The 19,959-nt window shown below is 45.5% G+C and overlaps 1 protein-coding gene across 1 annotated transcript in view; it reads right to left on the reverse strand.

The window, feature by feature from the left end:
• LOC119466640 (uncharacterized) overlaps positions 1–19,959 on the reverse strand; it is an 89,352-nt gene that overhangs the window by 40,419 nt on the left and 28,974 nt on the right. Inside the window, exons 4-5 of the mRNA XM_037727158.2 lie at positions 12,854–12,960; positions 7,397–7,596 (exon numbers count right to left, since the gene is read on the reverse strand). Coding sequence (XP_037583086.1) covers positions 7,397–7,596; positions 12,854–12,960 — 307 coding nt within the window. The remainder of the gene's footprint in view (positions 1–7,396; positions 7,597–12,853; positions 12,961–19,959) is intronic.

The raw sequence follows: 19,959 nt of genomic DNA on the forward strand, positions 1-19,959 counted from the left end.
GCGCTTTTAGTTGCGATCAAGTCGGAAGCCGAGCAATTTTCTGGACTGCAATCAAGAATGGTCGCTGCCACACGGTCCAACACTCCAGATCAATATTTAGCAGCCAAAAAGCTCGAAATAAACGCTAACAGTGAGAGACGAGTGCTCACTGTTATCTTTTGTTTTGAGTGTTTTTTTGTGTTGCTAAGCATCACGTTAAGTAAACACCAACTCGCCCAAGAAGTTATTCCGGATAGAGTTCGTTGAGATCAGTCAGCGTGACGGCGCTTACGACAGTCTACGACCGCGATCTACTCGGTTCAGATCGTGAAACATCGTGGTCGAAAGTGCCCGTGTAGAAGCCCTATCTAGATTAGACTAGATCGCTATCCAAAGTACCTGTGTGACACTGGTAGTAATTCGTCATGAGTTTCGGGACCTCAGTGAAGTCGCCGTCGTTGTGTCGCGCGACTCGATGGCAAACGCTTCTCCCTTGGTACTTGTAAGGCGTCCGCCAGAATTTCTTAACACTTTATTACTACGTGACAAATTATTTGCCTCTTTGTTTTTAAGATTGTGATCGCATCACATCACTCGCTCCACCTGCACGATGCTGCCTCTGCTGCCGGCGCTCAGCGGTGGCGGAAGATGAGGCTACGAGCCCCAGTGTCTCATATAATAATAGGCGCCGGTTACCCGCGAGAGCCCCCTCGACTGAGTACACGACACAGATAAAGACTGGGCATGCAAAAGCAAACAATGGCGACTTATTTGACTCAACAACATCAGTAGTTCACGCTTGTCTCCTCTATTTCAGCCAGGAAATAAGTAAGATTTCACGGGTTGCTGTAGGCCCTTCGGGTTTTCAAGGCTGTTTTGGCACTGAACGGCAGGCTCGTGCGAACAGGCGCTCGAGAGGCAAAACCTTGCAGGCCATACTCCCGTACACAACACGTTGACGCGACACGCGCGCTGGCTACTTACGTGGGTCAGCAGCGTTCATAGCACTGCCTGGCCCAGGTTTGGGAGTCTATAGGTGGATTGCATCCACTTTAGAGGCATCAAGTTTCTTTAACGAAAAATATAAACTCATCCGGAAAGCCATGCAGTCAAACGCCCCATCTCTAAGCGCCAGGTGTCCCGAGAACACAGAAGTCTGAGCGTGTTGCGCACACGGGTGATCACCTCACATTGTAAGTCGCATACATCGCATGCCTCGAAACTTAGCGGTGCTAACTTCTGGCCTTTCTTATCATCAGCCCCTCCCGGCTGGCCGATACCGGCGATAATGTAACCGAACGCAACTCGGACCACTGACGAAGCGAGAAAAGAATGAGAGCAGATTCTTGTCAATATTCTGACCAAGCATTATTGTTTCCTTGCCAAAAGAATGTGAAATCAAGACAAATTTTGCAGCATTTTCTGACCGTACGGTTTGACATACGGCTGACTACTGAAAATAAGTACATGCAATTCTCATGCAGGCTCTGCATATGCGGTCTGGGACACTTACCATCCACAATAAACCGTTAGTAGCCTGTAGGACCCGCCGGGGTTGCTTAGTGGCATTGGTGTTGAGCTGTTAAGCACCGGGTCGCGGGAATGAATCGCGGCCACGGCGGCCGCATTTAGACGGGGACGAATTGCGAAAACACACGTGTACTTAGATTTAAGTGCACGCTAAAACACCAGGTGGCTCAAATTATTCTGGAGTTCTCCACTACGGTGTTCTTCATGATCCGATCGTGGTTTTGCCACGTAAACCCCATAATTTATTATTTTTATTTAGTGTGTAGGTTAGTTTGTCGGTATCCCTGTACTTCATAGCACTTTCTCTCTTGTGGCTTTGCCGCTGGGCACGACGCCGTGGTGGAGCAAATCAAGTCAACTTCACAGGGTCTTCAGGTGCCAGTTTCCGGGTCAAGGTCACAGAAGGAGGAAGTGTCGCCCCAGCCCCAAGTTCCAGGAGAGAGACTTCGTTCAGCCAATTTATATTGTTAGCAAGAGAGCAGACCCACGCGGGAAGTATAGCTTGCGTGTCCATGGGTAAATGTGATGTTAGGCTGATGGAGAAGGGGTCAGAGGGAAGGAAATAACAAGCTGTGCTGTCGGGTGAAAGAGATTGGGTGAGCCGGTTGTCTAAATAATATAGTGGTTCTGACAATTACACTGCTACAAGTTGACTTCGATGGTTAAATGGAATCACGTTAGATGTCATATGAATCCTGCCATGAAGCGGGACACTCATTAGGGTAGTTAGAATTTTAATACAGGTTAAGGCCGAAAAGCTGGTGTCCATAGAGTCAGCCACCTTTAAGAAGCGTGGCAGTGCAGTTCCTCGATGCAATATCTGTACCACTGCAAGTTGCATGAAAATATTTGGTTTCTTGTTCATATTCTAGGATGCCAGATTGATTATGATTTGTTTACACTCTCTCAAATGAACTGTTTTGTGTATTTGCTGACGCAATAGAGAATCAGGGAGAGTAAATAGAGTAAATGCGTCAAATTGACGGCTGCGGAGACAGTTTCTGCAAGAACACGCCACGGCAGGCACAACAAAACAAAACGCCACGTTCGAGAATTAGGTTCGTTGTTACACTGAGCGGCCCGCAACGTGCCAGTGCGCGTTCCGAAGGGCCTCAATAAAATTTTTCTATTAGACAGCCAATGAACGAAGGCCTCTTCTTTCTCTTAACGTTGGAAAGGCAAACAAAAAGCCCTTAGTGAAAGGCAGTTGTGCATAAACACAGAAACACTGTTACCTTACAGATCGGCTGAAGAGATAGGGAGCGATATCCAACAAAATACATTGTTTTGATATCATCATGTATTGTGATTGCTCATCGCCACCTGCTTTGGTGGCCAGAAGACATGGTTTAATTGTTCTTGAAGAGAACACAGATGGTGGGGTAAAAAGGCTGCATGGTCAATTTGAAATGCCTCACTTTCTAAAATTCATGCGTGCTTTACTCCGACATGTATGCTCGTAAAATTACTTCCGTTACACAACAATGCTTTATACATTCTTCAATGTCAGACGCCGTCGGACAATTCGTAGTGCGACGCTTGCGTATTGCGAAGGTGGTGCGTTAAACCCCAACCGCGGCAAGTTGTTCTCCCGGCCAAGTTCATTCCCATTTCGCTTATCACCTCTACACTTAAAGTGAAAACTGCCAATACTCCCTGTGATCACTAATTGGCTTAATCTTTTGTTGGCTTAGTAGGGTTGCGATTAACGTAAAGTGATTGTGACTAACCTCCATTCCGCTTCTTCTGGTTCATCTGTCTCTTAACTTCAGTCGGATTTACATTTTGTTTGGTAACAGTGATCTTCTTTTCTAAAATACGAGAGCGAATCAGAGTTTCCTTCTCCCATTTTTTATTAGCCAGAATAACGTACATACAGGTAATTGCAAATATACGTACTGCTCTACGTACCTTACACTTTGCTTTTATATAGTCCCCACAGCGGTTCACACATTTGTCCCATCGCAGCACTAAATTTAGTGAATGCTGTCCTCAGTCAGCGACGCACGTGGCCTCCCCGAAAGCTCATTGTCATTCAAGTCTTCACGACCTTTTGCGAACTCACAACACCACCACCTAACACTTCTCATGATCACCATCAGCCTATTTGTCCATTGCAGGACAAAGGCCTCTCCCTGCGATCCCCAATTACCCCTGTATTGCGCTAGCTGATTCCAACTTGCACCTGGGAATTTCCTAACTTCATCACTCCACCTAGTTTTTTGGCGTCCTCGATTGCGCTTCCCTTCTCTTCGCACCCATTCTGTAACTCTATTGGTCCACCGGTTACACATCCTACGCATTACATGGCCTGCCCAGTTCCATTTCTTTCTCTTAATGTCAGCTAGAATACCGGTTATCCCTTGCTTGCTCTCTAATACACACCGCTCTCTTCCTGCCTCTTAGCGTTAGGCCTAACATTTTTCATTCCATCGCTATTTGTGCGGTGCGTAACTTGTTCTCGAGCTGATTTGTTCACCTCTAAGTCTCTGCCCCAAATGTTAGCACCGGTAGAATGCAACGACTCTACACTTTTCTTTTCAGCGATAGTGGTAAGCTCCCAGTCAGGATTTCCTAATACCTGCCCATCCACGCAGAAATTTCCTTCTCATGATCAGGGTCCCCTGTGAGTAACTGACCTAGATAAACGTAGTCCTTCACAGACTCTAGGAGGTGACTGGTGATCCTGAACTTTTGTTCCCTTGCCATTCTATTGAACATTATCTTTGTATTCTGCATATTATTATTCAATCACACTCTTACACTTTCTAGGTTAAGGTCCTCAACCATTTGTCGTGGTTTGTCCCCATTGTTGCTGAATAGGACAATGTCATCTGCAAACCGAAGGTTACTGAGATATTTGCCGTTGATTCTCACTCCTAACCCTTCCCAGTCTAAGAGCTGGAATACTTCTATGCATGCAGTGAATAGCATTGGAGAGATTGTGTCTCCTTGCCTGACCCCTTTCTTTGATAGGTAAACTGCTACTTTTCTTCTGGAGAACCACGGTAGCTGGGGAATCACTGTAGATATTTGCCAAGATATCCATGTATGCCTCCTGTACTCCTTAATTACGCAATGCCTCTATGACTGCTGGTATCTGTACTGAATCAAAGGCCTTTTGATAATGTATGAAAGCCATATAGAGAGGTTGACTGCACTTCGTAGATTTCTCGATTACCTGATTGATGACATGGATATGATACGTCGTAGAATATTGTCACGTAGTACTGACAGTGAACACATGTATACGTGTCAATATCCCTTCCTGAAGTCCGCCTGTTCTCTTGGTTGACTGGAGTTAAGTGTTGCCCTGACTTTATTGGAAATTATCTTGGTGAATATTTTATACGACACTGAAAGGAAGCAATGGGCCCATAATTCTTCACTTCTTTGACACCCCCTTCTTATGGATTAGTATAATATTGGCGGTCTTCCAGATCTCTGGTACACTTAGTCGTCAGGCATTGCGTATAAAGGGCCGGAAGCTTTTCAAGCATAATACCTCCTTCATCTTTGATCAAATCGACTGTTATTCCATCTTCCCCAACAGCTTTTCCCCTGGTCATGTCTTTCAATGCCCTTCTAACTTCATCGCTAGTTATAGAAGGAGCCTCTGTATCCGGTTCATCACTACTTCGAATGAGAGTAGCTTGGCTGTTCTGGGTCAGTACAGAATTCTATAGCTGCTTTTAGTGTGTCAAAGGAATTGCGGATGATATTACCCTGCTTATGTTTCACTGTATACATCTTGTCCTTGTCCTATGCTAAGTTTTCTTCTCACTGATTTCATGTCGTGTTCATATTTTGCTGGTACCTCAATTTTTTCCATGTTATATTTTCGAATATCCCTTCTTGTTGATCAGTTTTGACAGTTCAGCGAATTCTCTTTGATTTCTCGAGTTTGACACTTTCATGTTTCGTAGTTTCTTTATAAGGTCCTTTGATACTTGGGAGAGCTTACCTACTGGCTGCCTTGGTGCCTTGCCTCCCACTTCAATTGCTGCTTCTAAAATGAGCCTAGGTACAGTTTAATTCATTACCTCTATGCTGTCGTCATCAGCCTGTTATAAGCTGCATATTTGTTTGCGTGCACCAGCCTCAATTGGTCTGCCTTTACCCTTGCTGCGTCTAGGTTGACCTGTTTCTTCTTAACTGTTTTTATTCTTTCTCTCTTCAAATTAAGAGAAATCCCAGACCTCACTAACCTATGGTCACTTCACTTTACCCTACCTAACACTTACCTACCTACCTACCTACCTACCTACCTACCTACCTACCTACCTACCTACCTACCTACCTACCTACCTACCTACCTACCTAACATCGGCAGAGAGTATGAAATGTATTTCATTACTTGTTTCTCATGTTAGGGCTTTTCCAGGTTCACTTCCTGTTACCGCGTTTCCTGAAGAAGGTATTCATTATACAGAGCCCATTCCTTTCCGCGAATTCTACCAACATCTCACCTCTAGTGTTCCTAGAACCGATGCCGTAGTTCCCAATTGCTTGCTCACGTCTGCTTTTGCATTTAAGTCGGCTATGACTGCAGTATGCTGAGCTTGCAATTTTCTCAGTGCTAATTCAACATCTTCATAAAACTGTTCTATTTCTTCATCACCGCGACTGGAGGTTCGACGTAGGCTTATACTACTTTCATTCTATACCTCCTGTTCAGCTTCATTACGACGACTGCTAGCTTATCACTAATGCTGTAGAAGGCATCAATGTTACCCGCTATGGCCTTATGAACTAGAAATCCTACCCAGAATTCGCTTATCTATAAGACCTCTGTAGCAGAAGACGGGGCTTTGCACTCTATAAGCCTCACCAGTTTCTAACATCATTAAGGCCAATAATATCCCAGGCAATGCGTGTTAATTCTTCAAATAGCCCTGCTAAGCTAGCTTCAGCTCGATAGAGTGTGCATGTTGAATGTTGCCAGGTTCAGTTTCCAGTGGCGGCCTGTCCTGACCCCGAGATTTTTAGCACCCTCTGCCGCGTTGCAGGTCTGACCGCCGCCTTGAGCAGGCGCGCCGCAGCCGCTGAGGACTGAGGGCCATGCGATAATTGTAAGAATCATGAGGGAGGTAGCGGCCGAATACTGTACCAGGGAGGCCAATTCCTGTTATGTTAAGTTAGTGACTTTGTTGAAGCTTAGTGGCCTTCCTAATTTGGTTGCACCTGGACTAGTATAGCCCCACTAGCTCTTGGCGATATTTTTACCGCTGTCAGGCGCCACTCCATGCCTGAAAATGTAGTGGACTGGAGGAGGTTTCGAACTTACGATCTTCAGATGAGAAGCCGGGTGTTCTACCTTCTCATAGCGAGAGACATACGTTGGCTGCATTTCCTTGTAAATTTCAATGGGCGTTCGGCCCTTGATCTATAGAAAACGAATCGCACTTCGTTGCTCGATCGTTTTTTTCTGCCGGCATCTTCAACAAATGAAACCAGCGCCGTACCGCGCTACTCGTAGATAAGGACGGGCCAGTCCAAGAAAGGTCCACTGCGGGGAATAGATGTGTTGACTTCGCATTTACAGCCGTAATTTGGCTAAAATAATTAGGGGCGAAGACTTTCTGATTCGCCTTCGTATAAAGCTACATGTATGAATGTGCTACGGCTGTTACTTCTGCTATGCAGCCTATAGTCTTGTGACTGCCTGTGTTTGGCTTGCAGTGTCGGCAACCGCATTCTGAGAAAAGATGTAAATAGTTCGGACGTTCTAGTGCACGGAAAAAGAAACCTAGGGGACGGGTTTATTCATTGTCCCTGACATCCCTAAGTCCATAGAATATCCATGCCTGCGCGGATGTTACAAACTCACGTGTATTTTTAAAGTCATACCAGTGACAAATCTTTTGCTGAGTGCACGAGTTCTCACCCAAAAGTCACAAGTTCTGCGATGAAGTTGCGATGACTTATGAGGCCAGCCTTAGGTAAACCGGTAGACCCACTGGAGTGGAACACAATGACAACGTCCTCTGGGTCAGCGGGCACTGGTCGCTTGAAAAGGTTCCGAGGAGTCTCCCTAAGCTTCGCGATGTTCGCCATGCCTTCACGCTCACCAGCTGTCACCAGGGCCTGCACTCCACGAAAACGATGAGATACCGGTTTTAGTCAAATAGAGAAGCTTAACTTGGATAGTATGACACTTCAATATCTTCGCTGGTTACATCTAGTACAGAGTCTCACTCTACAAGAGTGAGATTCCTTTGCAGAGTCTCACTCTACATGTGAGGCTCTGCAAAATATAATATCGCCTGAATTGTTGATGTCACTTCTTTTTCCATTATTGTAAAACGTCTTGTTACTATCAATCCCAAGTTTCCCTCTTGTTTGTTTTTTGTTTCATACGCTCATTAGTGTTTTTGTATTCCTTCCTATGTTGTAGTTTTGAACGGTACTTACTGCTTAAAATCAGTTTTGGAAGCTATGTTACTCCTACACATCCAAATAAAGTTTATATATATATATATATATATATATATATATATATATATATATATATATACATACATACATGTCACTCCTACCTCATCGTTGCAACTCGTCGTGAGAAGTACAGCGTTTCACGGCTTGAAGATGTGGCTTTAAAAAAGGTAAAATATAAAGCACTCACCGAAGTATCACAGTTAAGAGAGCATAGATAGCCGACCTAGGAATTCAGCTGCAACGGCCTCTAACGTTGCACATTTTCAGGCAATGTTTTTTCAGACTATTTGTAATAAGTAAATTCATTGCAATATTGTGCTTAGCTTGGCACAAAAATATTGGATGTGTTTGAAACTAATAAACTATATCTTTTGGCATTTCCTTCTTTCTCTGAAGAACATTTCTGAAAATCTTTATGCAGACAAATAGCTGTACTGAAACTGCACTTCTCGTCCAAAAGGAAATATTCTGGAACATTTCGAAAATACGACCATGACATTAGGTATCTTCTTAGACTTCAGCAAGGCCTTTGATCGAGTCAACCATCAAATACTACTGGATAAATTAGAACGCTATGGTTTTAGAGGAACGGCCTTGCAACTAATCCAAAGCTATTTAAACTCTCGCCTTCAATACGCCGAAATAAACAAACAGAAATTCGGGCTGATGCCCCTTGAGTCGGGAGTTCCTCAGGGAAGTATACGGGGACCGATATTCTTCCTTTTTTACATAAATGATATCGTACAAATTTATAATAAATGCCAATACCTTATATATGCAGACGATTGCTCAGTCCTTATAGATGGCATCAATATGAAGGAAATAGTACCTAAGGCTACGGCCTTCTGTCAGCTACTTTACCTGTGGTGTAAAATAAATCAGCTTAACCAAAATGAATCAAAAACGAAGTGCGTCCTGTTTCGTCCACTGGGAACTGCGGAAACAGTAACTGGATTCATAACCCTAGGTCCTTACGAAATCACCATTGAAAAGTCGGTAAAATTACTCGGAGTCATTTTTACGGAGCACATGTCTTGGAATGAGCACACAAAAAACCTACTAACGAAGTTAAGCAAAGCTGCTGGTGTGCTAAGTCGTTGTCGCCACATACTTCCAGCGAATGTGAAAAGGGCTTTAAATTGCGCCTTGTTGAATTCCCACTTGTATTACTGCGTATCATTCTGGGGAAACACCACACTTACAAACCTACACAAACTTACAATAATGCAGAAAAAGGCAGTGCGGTGCATACATAACGCCTCGTTTCTAGAACATACAGATCCTCTATTTCGTAAGCATAGAATAATAAAGGCGGGCAAAATGTACCTCCACAAATTAGTACTAATATATAAAAATGCTCAACTTGGCAAAATTGAAAAGCTTTTAGACCTAGCAAATTTAAAAGAAAACATAGCGTTGTACCCTTTTAGGTACAAGCCACCTTTTGAAATTCCTTTCTCCCGTACACATTATGGCACAGAAAGGATTCGACACAGAATGCCACTTACATTGAACGAATACTATGCAGGAGATATAGACATACTAACACGTACTAACAAAAAAGGAAATATTTGATCTTTCTGTACTTCCTAGTATCTAGTATCTTGAATAGATCTTTCTTGATTTACTTATGCTAAAACGTTTGAATAATGTTTATGGTGATATCTTATACCTGTCCTCATGTAGTATCTCTTTGTATTTTGTTTTCAATACTTCATATTATGCTGCTCGTACATTCTCTAAGACGGTTGATCTTCATTTAAAGCTGCAAAAGAAAAATGAAAAACTTCTCTGTATGCTCATTTCCTGCATGCATATTGGCTGCTGTACGGGTGGCAAGAGCTCAGTCAAGCTGCGACAAAGCAGCTTTTTTTCTTGCCACCTATTTTCGTTGTATCGTGTACATGAAAGACGGAAATAAACTGATTGATTGACATACCCCATGTCAATCGTCACCTAAAATAATGTAGTTCCTTCACCAAAGCGGTTCTCTGTAACGATACCTATCACTCAGAAGTAAAATGGATGCAATTTAGGTTAGCATAATGTTCAATAACCCTAAGCTTAACGTTTGTGCTCTACTCCTTGCTACCGCCGTACAAAAATGGGAAAAATAGGACGCGTCCTCAAACGTGGATGTCGTGAGTAAAGGGGATAGTCAAAAAAAGGTTAGATACAAAGGGCACAAATTTTAAATCATTTCCGTATGCAAAGCTTTTAATAGTTCTGATGACAAAACATTTCATTTCCTTCAGTAGGTGGCACAAGTATTTCTCAACAATTCACACAAGAGAAAGCTTATTCGGAAAATGGAGCGGTTGCAGAGGAAATGTTCGTTTTCTCAGCAAAAGTGGTGTTTTGAGAAAACGTGATTTAAACTTGTAATTTCGGACAAGTTTGCGTAAAATTCTCCTGTTGCGTAATTTTCGCGGTTGTTTTCTTCTGGTCTCGTTTAATTATTATTTATTTCACTCGCCTTGATCTTCCGCCTTTTTTGGTGTTGTCTAGCTGTGTTACAAAGAATGAGGCAACACCACATTGCAGCACCCTTCCTTAAACAACCTGGCCGAAAAAAAAAAGCTTTCTCGTTCTCATCTCATACGAATATGCTTAAGGATCCTTCAACCTTTTTTTCTTTCTTTCTTCGTCGTAGTTGGTGAATTGGTGTAGGGCGTACGCGTTTCAATTCACGCTCTTCCCCTGAGTCCTCCTCGACGAGGGAGCGCTTCGTCGACGAGTCATCTGCCGACGTCGACACTAAGCCGAAAACCTCGACATCAGACTAACTGCCGCTACTTGTTGCAGAATCACTATCCATGCTGCTGCGACAGTACATACACAGAAGCTGAAGGCAAACTGAGACGGCGGGCGAGGGCGCGCTCCTTTTGTAGATGCTACGTCTGCGGCCACATGTTTACCGCGCCGACTATTCAAATCCGCTTTCCTTCTCCCTTTCGAGTCGGGGCTTCCCCTTCTGCTGCGGGGATTTCCCTCTCCTTCGCCGCGACTGCTGGCGGTTGCTGCGGCGAAGTGGAGCGCGCGTGGAGTGTTGCAGTGGAAGGCGTCGGCACCGGCGTCAATTCCGGTGGGAAAGGTCACGTGCTTTCCGGGCACGGCTTTGGCTGACGCCTTTTGCGGACGCCAGCCGGGTGCGCGTTTTCGCCAACATAGCCAAGAAACGCTTTCGCGTTAAAAGGATTATTTTACAGCGAAGCTGTAATCGGAGAGGTTCCAGGAGATCGCGTCCGGTGACAAATGGATGTGGATCAACAATTTCAGACGCGTTGCGCCACCTTGTGGCTGCGTATAAAAATGGCGGGATCGTAACAAAACTTTGCACCACGCCGCGCTTTTCGCAGGACCTTATGTTTGCTTCTTCATTACTTGACGTAGCTCACCCTGGCGGCCACATGAGCGCGTCAGCCTAGCACGTGCGCTGCGATTGGCGTATCGGTCTTTAAGAAAAATACGTTGTAATCTCTCCTATATCGTGTGTAGGTTTTTGTCGGTGCGTTAGCGGACATCGCTCTGGAGGGTCGCGCCCCTTGCGGTGCCGGCTGAAAGTTACATCGCTCCAAAGCGTACCTTCACCTTGTGACGCCCACTGAAATATTCGGGGTTTTCGTATGACGTCGCGTAGCTTCTGCCCCGGCGGCCACGCGCGTGTCGCGCTAGTACGCGCGCCGCGATTGGGCAGTCGCACTCTAAAATAAAACTTAGTCTCTCTTCTACAATCGTGTGCACCTTTGTATGTGAAGTTTGCGTTTAGTGCCGTTGTACATCGCTCCGGAGCATAGCCCCACCTTGCGGCGTGGGCTGAAACGTACATCGCTTCAAAGCGTAGCGCTACCTTGTAGCGCCCACTGAAATCACCGGGGTTTCGCGGAGAAAAGTGATTGAGCGCGGCGGCGAGGGAAAGAGACCACCGACGAGTAGCGGGCCGCGGACGCCAAGCGCAAGCGAGCTGCCCGCCTCGACAGCGAGGCGGAAAGAAATACGAACCATCCAGGTGGCTCTGATCCCGCAAACTTGGGACGTTTCACCGGAGCAACGGTCAATCACCACATACACAGCTTCTCTGGTCAGCCATGTTCTTATAGCGGAATGACACTGAATTTTTGTCATTGTTACCATCGCTGTAACTAATTGCATTGTAACCAACGGTTCTTACAAGCGTCGTTCTTGGGCCTTCACATAAAATCAAGTGCTTGCGCGGGAACAATCGCGACAATTATGGTGCCTTTGGGGTGTAAACTTAACAAGTGAAAACCTAAGCGAACTACAGGCACTATATTTGTTACCGATTATACAAGTAAACGTATTGATACATTTTAAATCTAGAATAACAAAGTAAACGGCACAGCCCGTTGCCCAAACTTGTTTGGGGAGAAGGTAGGGTCAGGGCGGAGCGACGTTCATGGCGCCATACTTAAGTACCTCCCGGTGCGCATCTGACGATGCCACTTGGTGCAAGTATTTGTCAAGGATGCTGTCATATTTTGGCGTTGATATTTAAAAAAATTGAATTTTCAGTCAAGTTGGCTATCTAGCCCCCTTACGGAATAAAATTTTATGCTCACGTGAGCGGGCCCAAGTTCCCTTCAAAAGGTCCATACAACTACTATAAAAGAGAAGGCCTCATAAGGCACAACTAAATGAGAGAAGTTTGAGACGTTTAGAAATAGCATACGAAAGCGATTTACCTTCCCGAGCTTTAGGCTCAGTTTTGTGCATACAGATCCAAAATTGGCTTTGGGTATGTTTCTATGCGAGGCCTATAGCAAGCAGTTAGTTTTGTTCCATCATTTCCAATGTCATTTAACCTCTCGACGTGCTCTGTCATCGCTGGCAAACTAATTTACGTGCCTAAATTAAGTAGGATGCGCTGCGAAGACATCTGGCATACCTTGACGGAAGGCACGTGTTGGCACACGTCTTGAACTTTGTCAGCGCTTTCCATGTCGCAGTAGATCACACTCGGTTTCGTCGTCATGAGAACTCGCGTCATCTCCCCTGCGGCGAGAACGACAAATAGAAAGGTGATTTTGATGATGGTTTTAGTAACGTGCTCATGCCCTGAGATAACGGGGCATGAACTCGCACAGCATCGGCCTGGTCACGCTTCTAGTACACATTTTTTTTCGGCGCTGATTCTTCTTTTTAAGTATGCCAATGCTTAAATATTACCCTGAAAATTCAAGCAGAATCCCGGCAGAGCTCATATGCCTCTAGCCTGATCATCCAAGGCAGTGCATACCGTATATCCCAGACAACGTTAGCCACGTGGTGCAACGACAAATCAAAACAAAAAGAAACATGGTCCAAGATACAATCTGATGACCTAAGGCGTTCGTTCGTCAGGCCACTGCTTAGTTACCTGTGTACGTACTTATTTATTTTGCCCGGTGACCATCTTTCACCGGCCAACAGATGTTAAAAATTGTCGCCTAGTGCAAGACACGCCCATCTGTATAGGAAGTTTCTAGAATGTTCTTTTACCTGTTCTTAAGGTTGTCGCCGGGCCTTGTGAAATCAAATTGCGTGTACTAAGAGGACAGTGTGTACATTCTGGAACTCACTGGAGCACCAGTGATTACGCTTTAAAGTTCATTGAGTCATGTAAGAATTCGTTGGCCCAATAAAGCGGTAACTTGCTTAAGTTACGCTTTTGACGGTGTCCTATTCGATGCTGGAACGACAGCGTGACGATATCTTAATAACAAGCAAATAAAAGGTTTGGCAGTTTTATCCGAAGGGCAAAGCAATGACAGCGAAAGCCATGTTTAGCATTGAGCGCGAACTACTTAGTCGGTGTTTTAACGATACGCGGTGGCGACATGGCGCGACGGAGCACAGCAGGCGATTGTTGCTGGACTGTAGGAGCAGTGCGTTTGCAGCTAGCGCAAATGTCGCCACGCTGGCTTGATGAAAAGCGTCGCTGTGGCTGTTTAGGCGTCCAACATCAATGCGGCACGAGATGCGACCGGCCATCGGCGAGCACCCAGTGAACTATGTTATAGCGAGGCTCTATATATGGCTAGGTTCTGGCGGATCGCGTCCGCGGACAAAACGACGCGTACAGCAACAATTAGGAAAACGTCGGCCGATCCTAGTGATAGTGCCGAAAGGGTCCAAGCTCAATGGCACATATCCCACTGGGATCGGCGACCTGTAACGCGCCCTTGAACTACCCTTGTCACACGTGGGACCCAAAGAGACAAAAACAATGCCCCGGAGCGATGAACGCTGTTGCCCAAACGCTAGCCTATGATGATACGTGTCGAAACGTCAGTGATACAACGCAATACTCTAGCAACCAATAACTGTGTCCCATTCTCTCTTGACATAGCCATTCTCCTACCGACGTCATCAGTGGCCCCTTAGACTTGGTATGGGTAAGACCCGTGACGCTCGCTCCGAAGAGGAAGAGCGCCCCTTCAAGAGCGCCGGCGCGCTCAACAGAGCGAATGGAGGCGAAAGCGACGAGAAGACGAACGCGCAGCGGCCCAACGTGCTGCGGCCGATGGTGCAAGGTGGGGTGAAGGTAGCCGCCTAAACTCGCTTTCACTCACACGTTAAACATACGGCGAGCGGCGAACCGACAAAGTTATATGTTGTGTCTTTTCTACTATTTCACATAACCAATATATATATATATATATATATATATATATATATATATATATACAAACAAAACTAACATCGCTGGTCCTCCATCTTCAACTAGCGGGAGGGCTCAGTATTTTTTGATAATCTTACGCTTACATTCCGTTACGCTCATACCAGCAACGTACACAGTAGCTCAGAAGGAAAGCTATTGTCCCTGCAGTATGCCGGAGGCACAAGGCAAAACGGCGCCTTGGCTCCGTCAGAAAGCCGAATTAACACCCCGTTCCCAGTATGTACTAATGACCTAAAAAGTTTACGGACCATGGGATCTCAGAAAACGCTAAATATCCGAGCAGCCTTTAAAAGTAGCCAGTATAACCGTACATCACAATGTTATTCGCATATACCAGTAGAGGCTTGAAATGGGAATACGAGGCTGCGTGTTGATGCTGTGGAGATATTCAGCTTTTTGTCAGATCTCTTGGTCCGTAAACTTACTTGGTCGATAGTACGTCCCGCTTGCCTCGTCGTTTTTGCACCGAGACGCACTATGCGTCTCTAGAGACAGTCACCACACGAGCGGCACATGCACTGTCAAAAGCGGGACAACACGACAACTTCGATGGCGGCGGCAATGGCGAACGTGCCTCGAGTGTTCGTATAATTGCTATCGCAGTAAAAAGGAATCCAGAGCAACAAGCTTGCCTGAAGGTAGGTATGGTGCTTCTGGAATGCTTTGGGGAATACATTTTGTTAGCCGTTTTAATTTGACCTTTTTAAAGCACGAGATGCTTTTGAAGCGAAAGCTTCATTACGCTACCTCGGGCAGCCGTCCGCGACTCAACAGCTTTCACCTTGAGAGCTAGAGGTCAAACCACAAGGGAGCATTAGGGCGCGTTTATAAGGCCTCCATGATTGTTCTGGTTAACTTGCGTGTTTTCCAACTATATCAAGCTAGTGTTGCGGACAAGTTCAATATGCAGACTGAGCTTTTAAGTACCTTAACCTTGCTTCATATCTTTGAGGCTAACGTCTTAAAGCAATATAAATGTACGCCTCAACCTGTGCTGTACAAGTCAGTGGCGTAGCCAGAAATTTTGTCCGGGGGGGGGGGGCTCAGGTTGCAGCGCGGCCTCCTCCTTATGGAATTTGTCGAGGGATCAAATGCGTGAATACTAACTGCATTGCCAATGCCATTGTATATTAGTTGCTGCAAAAGAATTATTGAACGCTATGCACTGTCAAGTAAAATATGTGTTTTTTTTTCAAAAAAGAATATATTCGTATGCCCAAAAAATTGTGGCAGAACTAACTGATATCAATGCGTCCGCGTTTTTTTGTCTATTTAATAAGTAAAGAAAGTATCACACGAACTTTAGAACTACATCAGTTCAAAACCGTCAAGGTAGTGCATGCAGCTGATATGAAACACGTTAAGGCCATGAAATGAATAAGTTGAGGACAAATTTTTTGATGAATCTTTGTCATTCAAGAACCCTGTTTACATTTTTGTACATATGAAATGACCAGGGAAAAACCTCAATGACGCTGCCCTTCGTTGCAATATATGTATTGCGCAGCAGCAGCTGTTACCGGTCGTGTATTGCGAGTAATTGCACCGAAATTATAGTCTCAATAGAGAGTACACATAAAAAACAGGAGTTCTACAAAATATACATTATATACAAACGCGAAGATACAACTCGCTAAAGGGCAAGAAAGAGTCGCTGGAAACAAAGTTCACTCCTTCTATACACAAAACCTCGCAACGAGACATTTAAAGATACGTATATGTCTCCAATAAATCTACGTATTTAAGCAAACGTCACTGTGTATAATGCGTCAAACAAGACAAATAAACATGTTGCGCAGTCACAGATAGTAAACTTTGCGCACAGAAAGACAGATGATCCAGGCAAGAACAAAACTACGATCACATAAATCGTGATACTGTACTCCGGCCATGCGGCGGTCGCGACAGTACCATATGTGTAGAATAATAGAGGAATAATGCAGAAATCAGTACAATAATGTGTAATTTAACTGCCTGCACAGCGCCAACAATTCTTGTGCACGCAAAATTAAAGGAGGGTATTGCTTCATTTCAAAAAATAAATAAAAGCAGGTAGCTAAAAAGGAAAGAAAACGACAAACGAAAGCCACAGATGGTGCGGCAAGTTGAACTACCCAATATCCGAGTGTGTTTTTGACAAACGCCACGTGGGCTGAGCTTTCAATGAGCAAGGTCGGTCAAAATTGGTTATTTATGTCCTCGTAATTTTCGTATTCGCATAATTTTGATCATGATGCTCACTGCTAGAATAAACGGCGAAAATTTCTGCGGTTTTAACAGCCAATGAACAGTCATACGTTTTTATAATTAAGAGCTTATGGACCTGAAGGAACAGATCTTTTTACTTACATTAATTTTTGCTGCTTCGCTATGTAAAGGACAAACTTCTCTCGGCAGCGAAGTTGAGCGAAGCGATCAATGACTTCGGACACGTTGATGCCGACGTCTTTGGGGGTGTATTGAAGCGCCAGCCTAACCATGCATTCCACAGACATTGTAGAGCGCAAGTAGTTTTTTTAGTAAACTTAATAAAAAATATTCTCTCTGCTCTGGCAGTGGTGACTGGAAGGGTGACTAGAATCTGCAGCAGTATTTACACATTTACATAAAATCTGAAGTCGTAACGAGAGATGAGAGAATCCGGTGCTAAAACCTAAAACACTCTCTCGATGTCGTTGGCATATTTGTTTAGGTACCTTGCCCAAACAGTAGGATGTTTGATTCCAGCAATGTCCGTCGTTTCGTCAGGAAGTGTGGAGAAGCAGCCTGCTTTTGCATCTAGGCTTTCTTTGATAATTTCACCACAAATTTCTATAATTTGGTTTTGTGCAACTGGGCTTAAATACGAGGCATTACAGGGGCAACTTTCCAAATGGTTCTTCAGATATATGTATCTCCACAATCTGCTCGCGTGCGAATAAGCGCTCTAAAAATACCTGTATTTTCACGGGGGGGGGGGGCTATGCTTAAATCCACAGGGCCACTGAAGGTCTGGCCACGGAGAGCCAGACCTTGTCGCCCGCAAAAGAAAAAAAAATCCTCAATAAGAAGCCGTTTACTTTCTTCTGTTTTCTGATATTCTTCACCTGCCCTGGTCCAGCTGATCGATCACACTGGGCACGCTTCCTGAAAACGTTTGGAGTAAATAATCAGCTGCTAGCTGATAGTCATGGTGATATTTAGTATTTTCGTGTGTGCGGAAGATTGCGAGCGCGTGCTTCAATTTCTGGAAAGGCTAGAACACGAGGGCTCCAGTTCGCGCATGTTGGCCCAATTTTATAAGAACACAAACCCCATAAGGTTCCAGAATTGAAAATCTGTTAAAGTACGCCTTTGGAAATGTCAGTGCACCTTTCACGCCAAAAGTTTATTCGAACTTTATACCCATAAAGTTTCGTAGTTGAAATCCATGCGTTCCGTAGATTCCGCGGCCGCGACAAGATGCCGCAACGCGCCCGCTCGCTATCGAAAAGCCCTTGAAAGTTTGTGCTCGGATTTGGCTCCTTGCTTTACGTGACTCCAGGTGCAAGGGCGTTGCCACGAAATCCGGCCCGAGTTCGTAAGTTTCATGCCGAAATGTCTTTTCGAGCGTGAAAAAGACATTGTCGAAAAATCCAGACTGATTCCTGGCGTCGGTGGTAGTTTTGGTCAGCGGTGCATGCCAGCGCGAAAAAAAATGTTTCTTTTTTTTTGGGGGGGGGGGTGGAGGGCCTGAAGCCCACCAGCCTCCTACCCCCCCCCCCCCCCCCTGGCTACGCCCCTGATACAAGTGTTCGCTTCTAATGGATCCAGAAAGAAGCTGTTGTGATGTCGAAGGTGGTACTTGCTTTAACACGAAAGTGTTTTGAAGCGAGAGCTTCATTACGCTACCTCGGGCAGCCGTCGGCGACTCAAGAGTTTTCACCTTGAGAGCTAGAGGTCAAACCACAAGAGAGCATTATGGCCCGTGTATAGGCCATCGGCACGCGGGCGAGCTTCATCAGACGCCGGGCGCGTCAGAGCGCATTGGCCGGGCGTCCGGTTACGTAGACGCAGGACGCGTTGGAGCACATTGGCCGCGCGTCCGGTTACGTTGGCGGCGCCAGTGCATCGAACCATCGGTCGAACTATAGCCGCTGTTGTTCTCGCCAACATGGCATAACATGGGCGCGCGTTCACGCTACGTCAATCTATATTTCGGCCTTTATGGAGCCCTAAAAGGAGACATTGCTGCCGTTGCCCGAGTAGAGTTGGGCGAAACCATACCTCGGCCACAGCTCGACAATGGGCCTAGCTAGGGCAGTGAAGCTTTCGCTATCAACCAGGGTTAACCAAAGCTAAACCACATCAATTTTTAGCTCCCGTTGTCGGCGACCTTCAAGGGCCCAGAGCCAGAGCCGTTATCCTGGCACTAAAACGAGAACATTCTCGCATCGTTTCGAGAAAAAAAGCGAGATACGGGCAACCAGTCAAAAGTTAGGAAAAAGTGGTCTGTGGCCCCCAACCCTTTATACAGGACAGGATTAAATACGTTAGATACTTCACAAACAAGTTAGAAAAAACAGTGCTTCAGATTTCCTCCTAATGTTTGTTCACAATATCACTCAAGCTATAACCTTTAGTACGCCGAAGTTTTATTTGTCATTTCCAATAGCGACGTTCAACAGGCAGATAGGTTGCCTGTGCTCTTTTGGACACCACCGTTCCGTGAGTCGTGAGTGGTGTGCCACAAGAAGAAAAAGTAGTGACAGACGCTGAGCGCGTTACACTGTTGGAAGAAGGAAAGCGGTTGAAGGCAGCGGCACCACAGGCAGCAAAAAACGCCATATGGTAGTGAGTCCATGCTTACATCTACTCTCGATCACGGGAGAGCCGGCATTTTTTATTGCGATAGCAATTATATGGACACTCAAAAGCAGATTTCTGCCGTCGGCGTCGCCGTCGCCGTCGGCGTCGCCGTCGCCGTCGCCGTCGCCGTCGCCGTGAGGTTCCGTATGACGTCATTTGGAGATGAAATCGTCGCCGCGCGCCGAACGCTGTATGTGCGAGTGAAAGGGCGCGAGGGGCGCGTCTTTCACGGGGAGTGAACGCACGGCGGAGAACAAACGCGCGTTCTGCGCCGTGCTCGCTTAAGGGCTGCAGAAGTAGGCGTCTCTTTTCTCCTTTACAATCACCATATATGTAGAGCAAACGCGCCTTCTTCGGACGCGCGAGAGGCCGTGGGGGAGGGGGAGGGAAGGGAGGCGACGTTTAGCTGCGGCACCAAGTGCCTATTTATATCAGAGGCTCCAGCAACAGTCACCAACGCCGCACGCATTTTGAGCTAACGCGGGCAAAACGCCGATGGCGTC

The sequence above is a fragment of the Dermacentor silvarum genome, chromosome 10, assembly GCF_013339745.2.
Source record: "Dermacentor silvarum isolate Dsil-2018 chromosome 10, BIME_Dsil_1.4, whole genome shotgun sequence".
NCBI lineage: Eukaryota > Metazoa > Arthropoda > Arachnida > Ixodida > Ixodidae > Dermacentor > Dermacentor silvarum.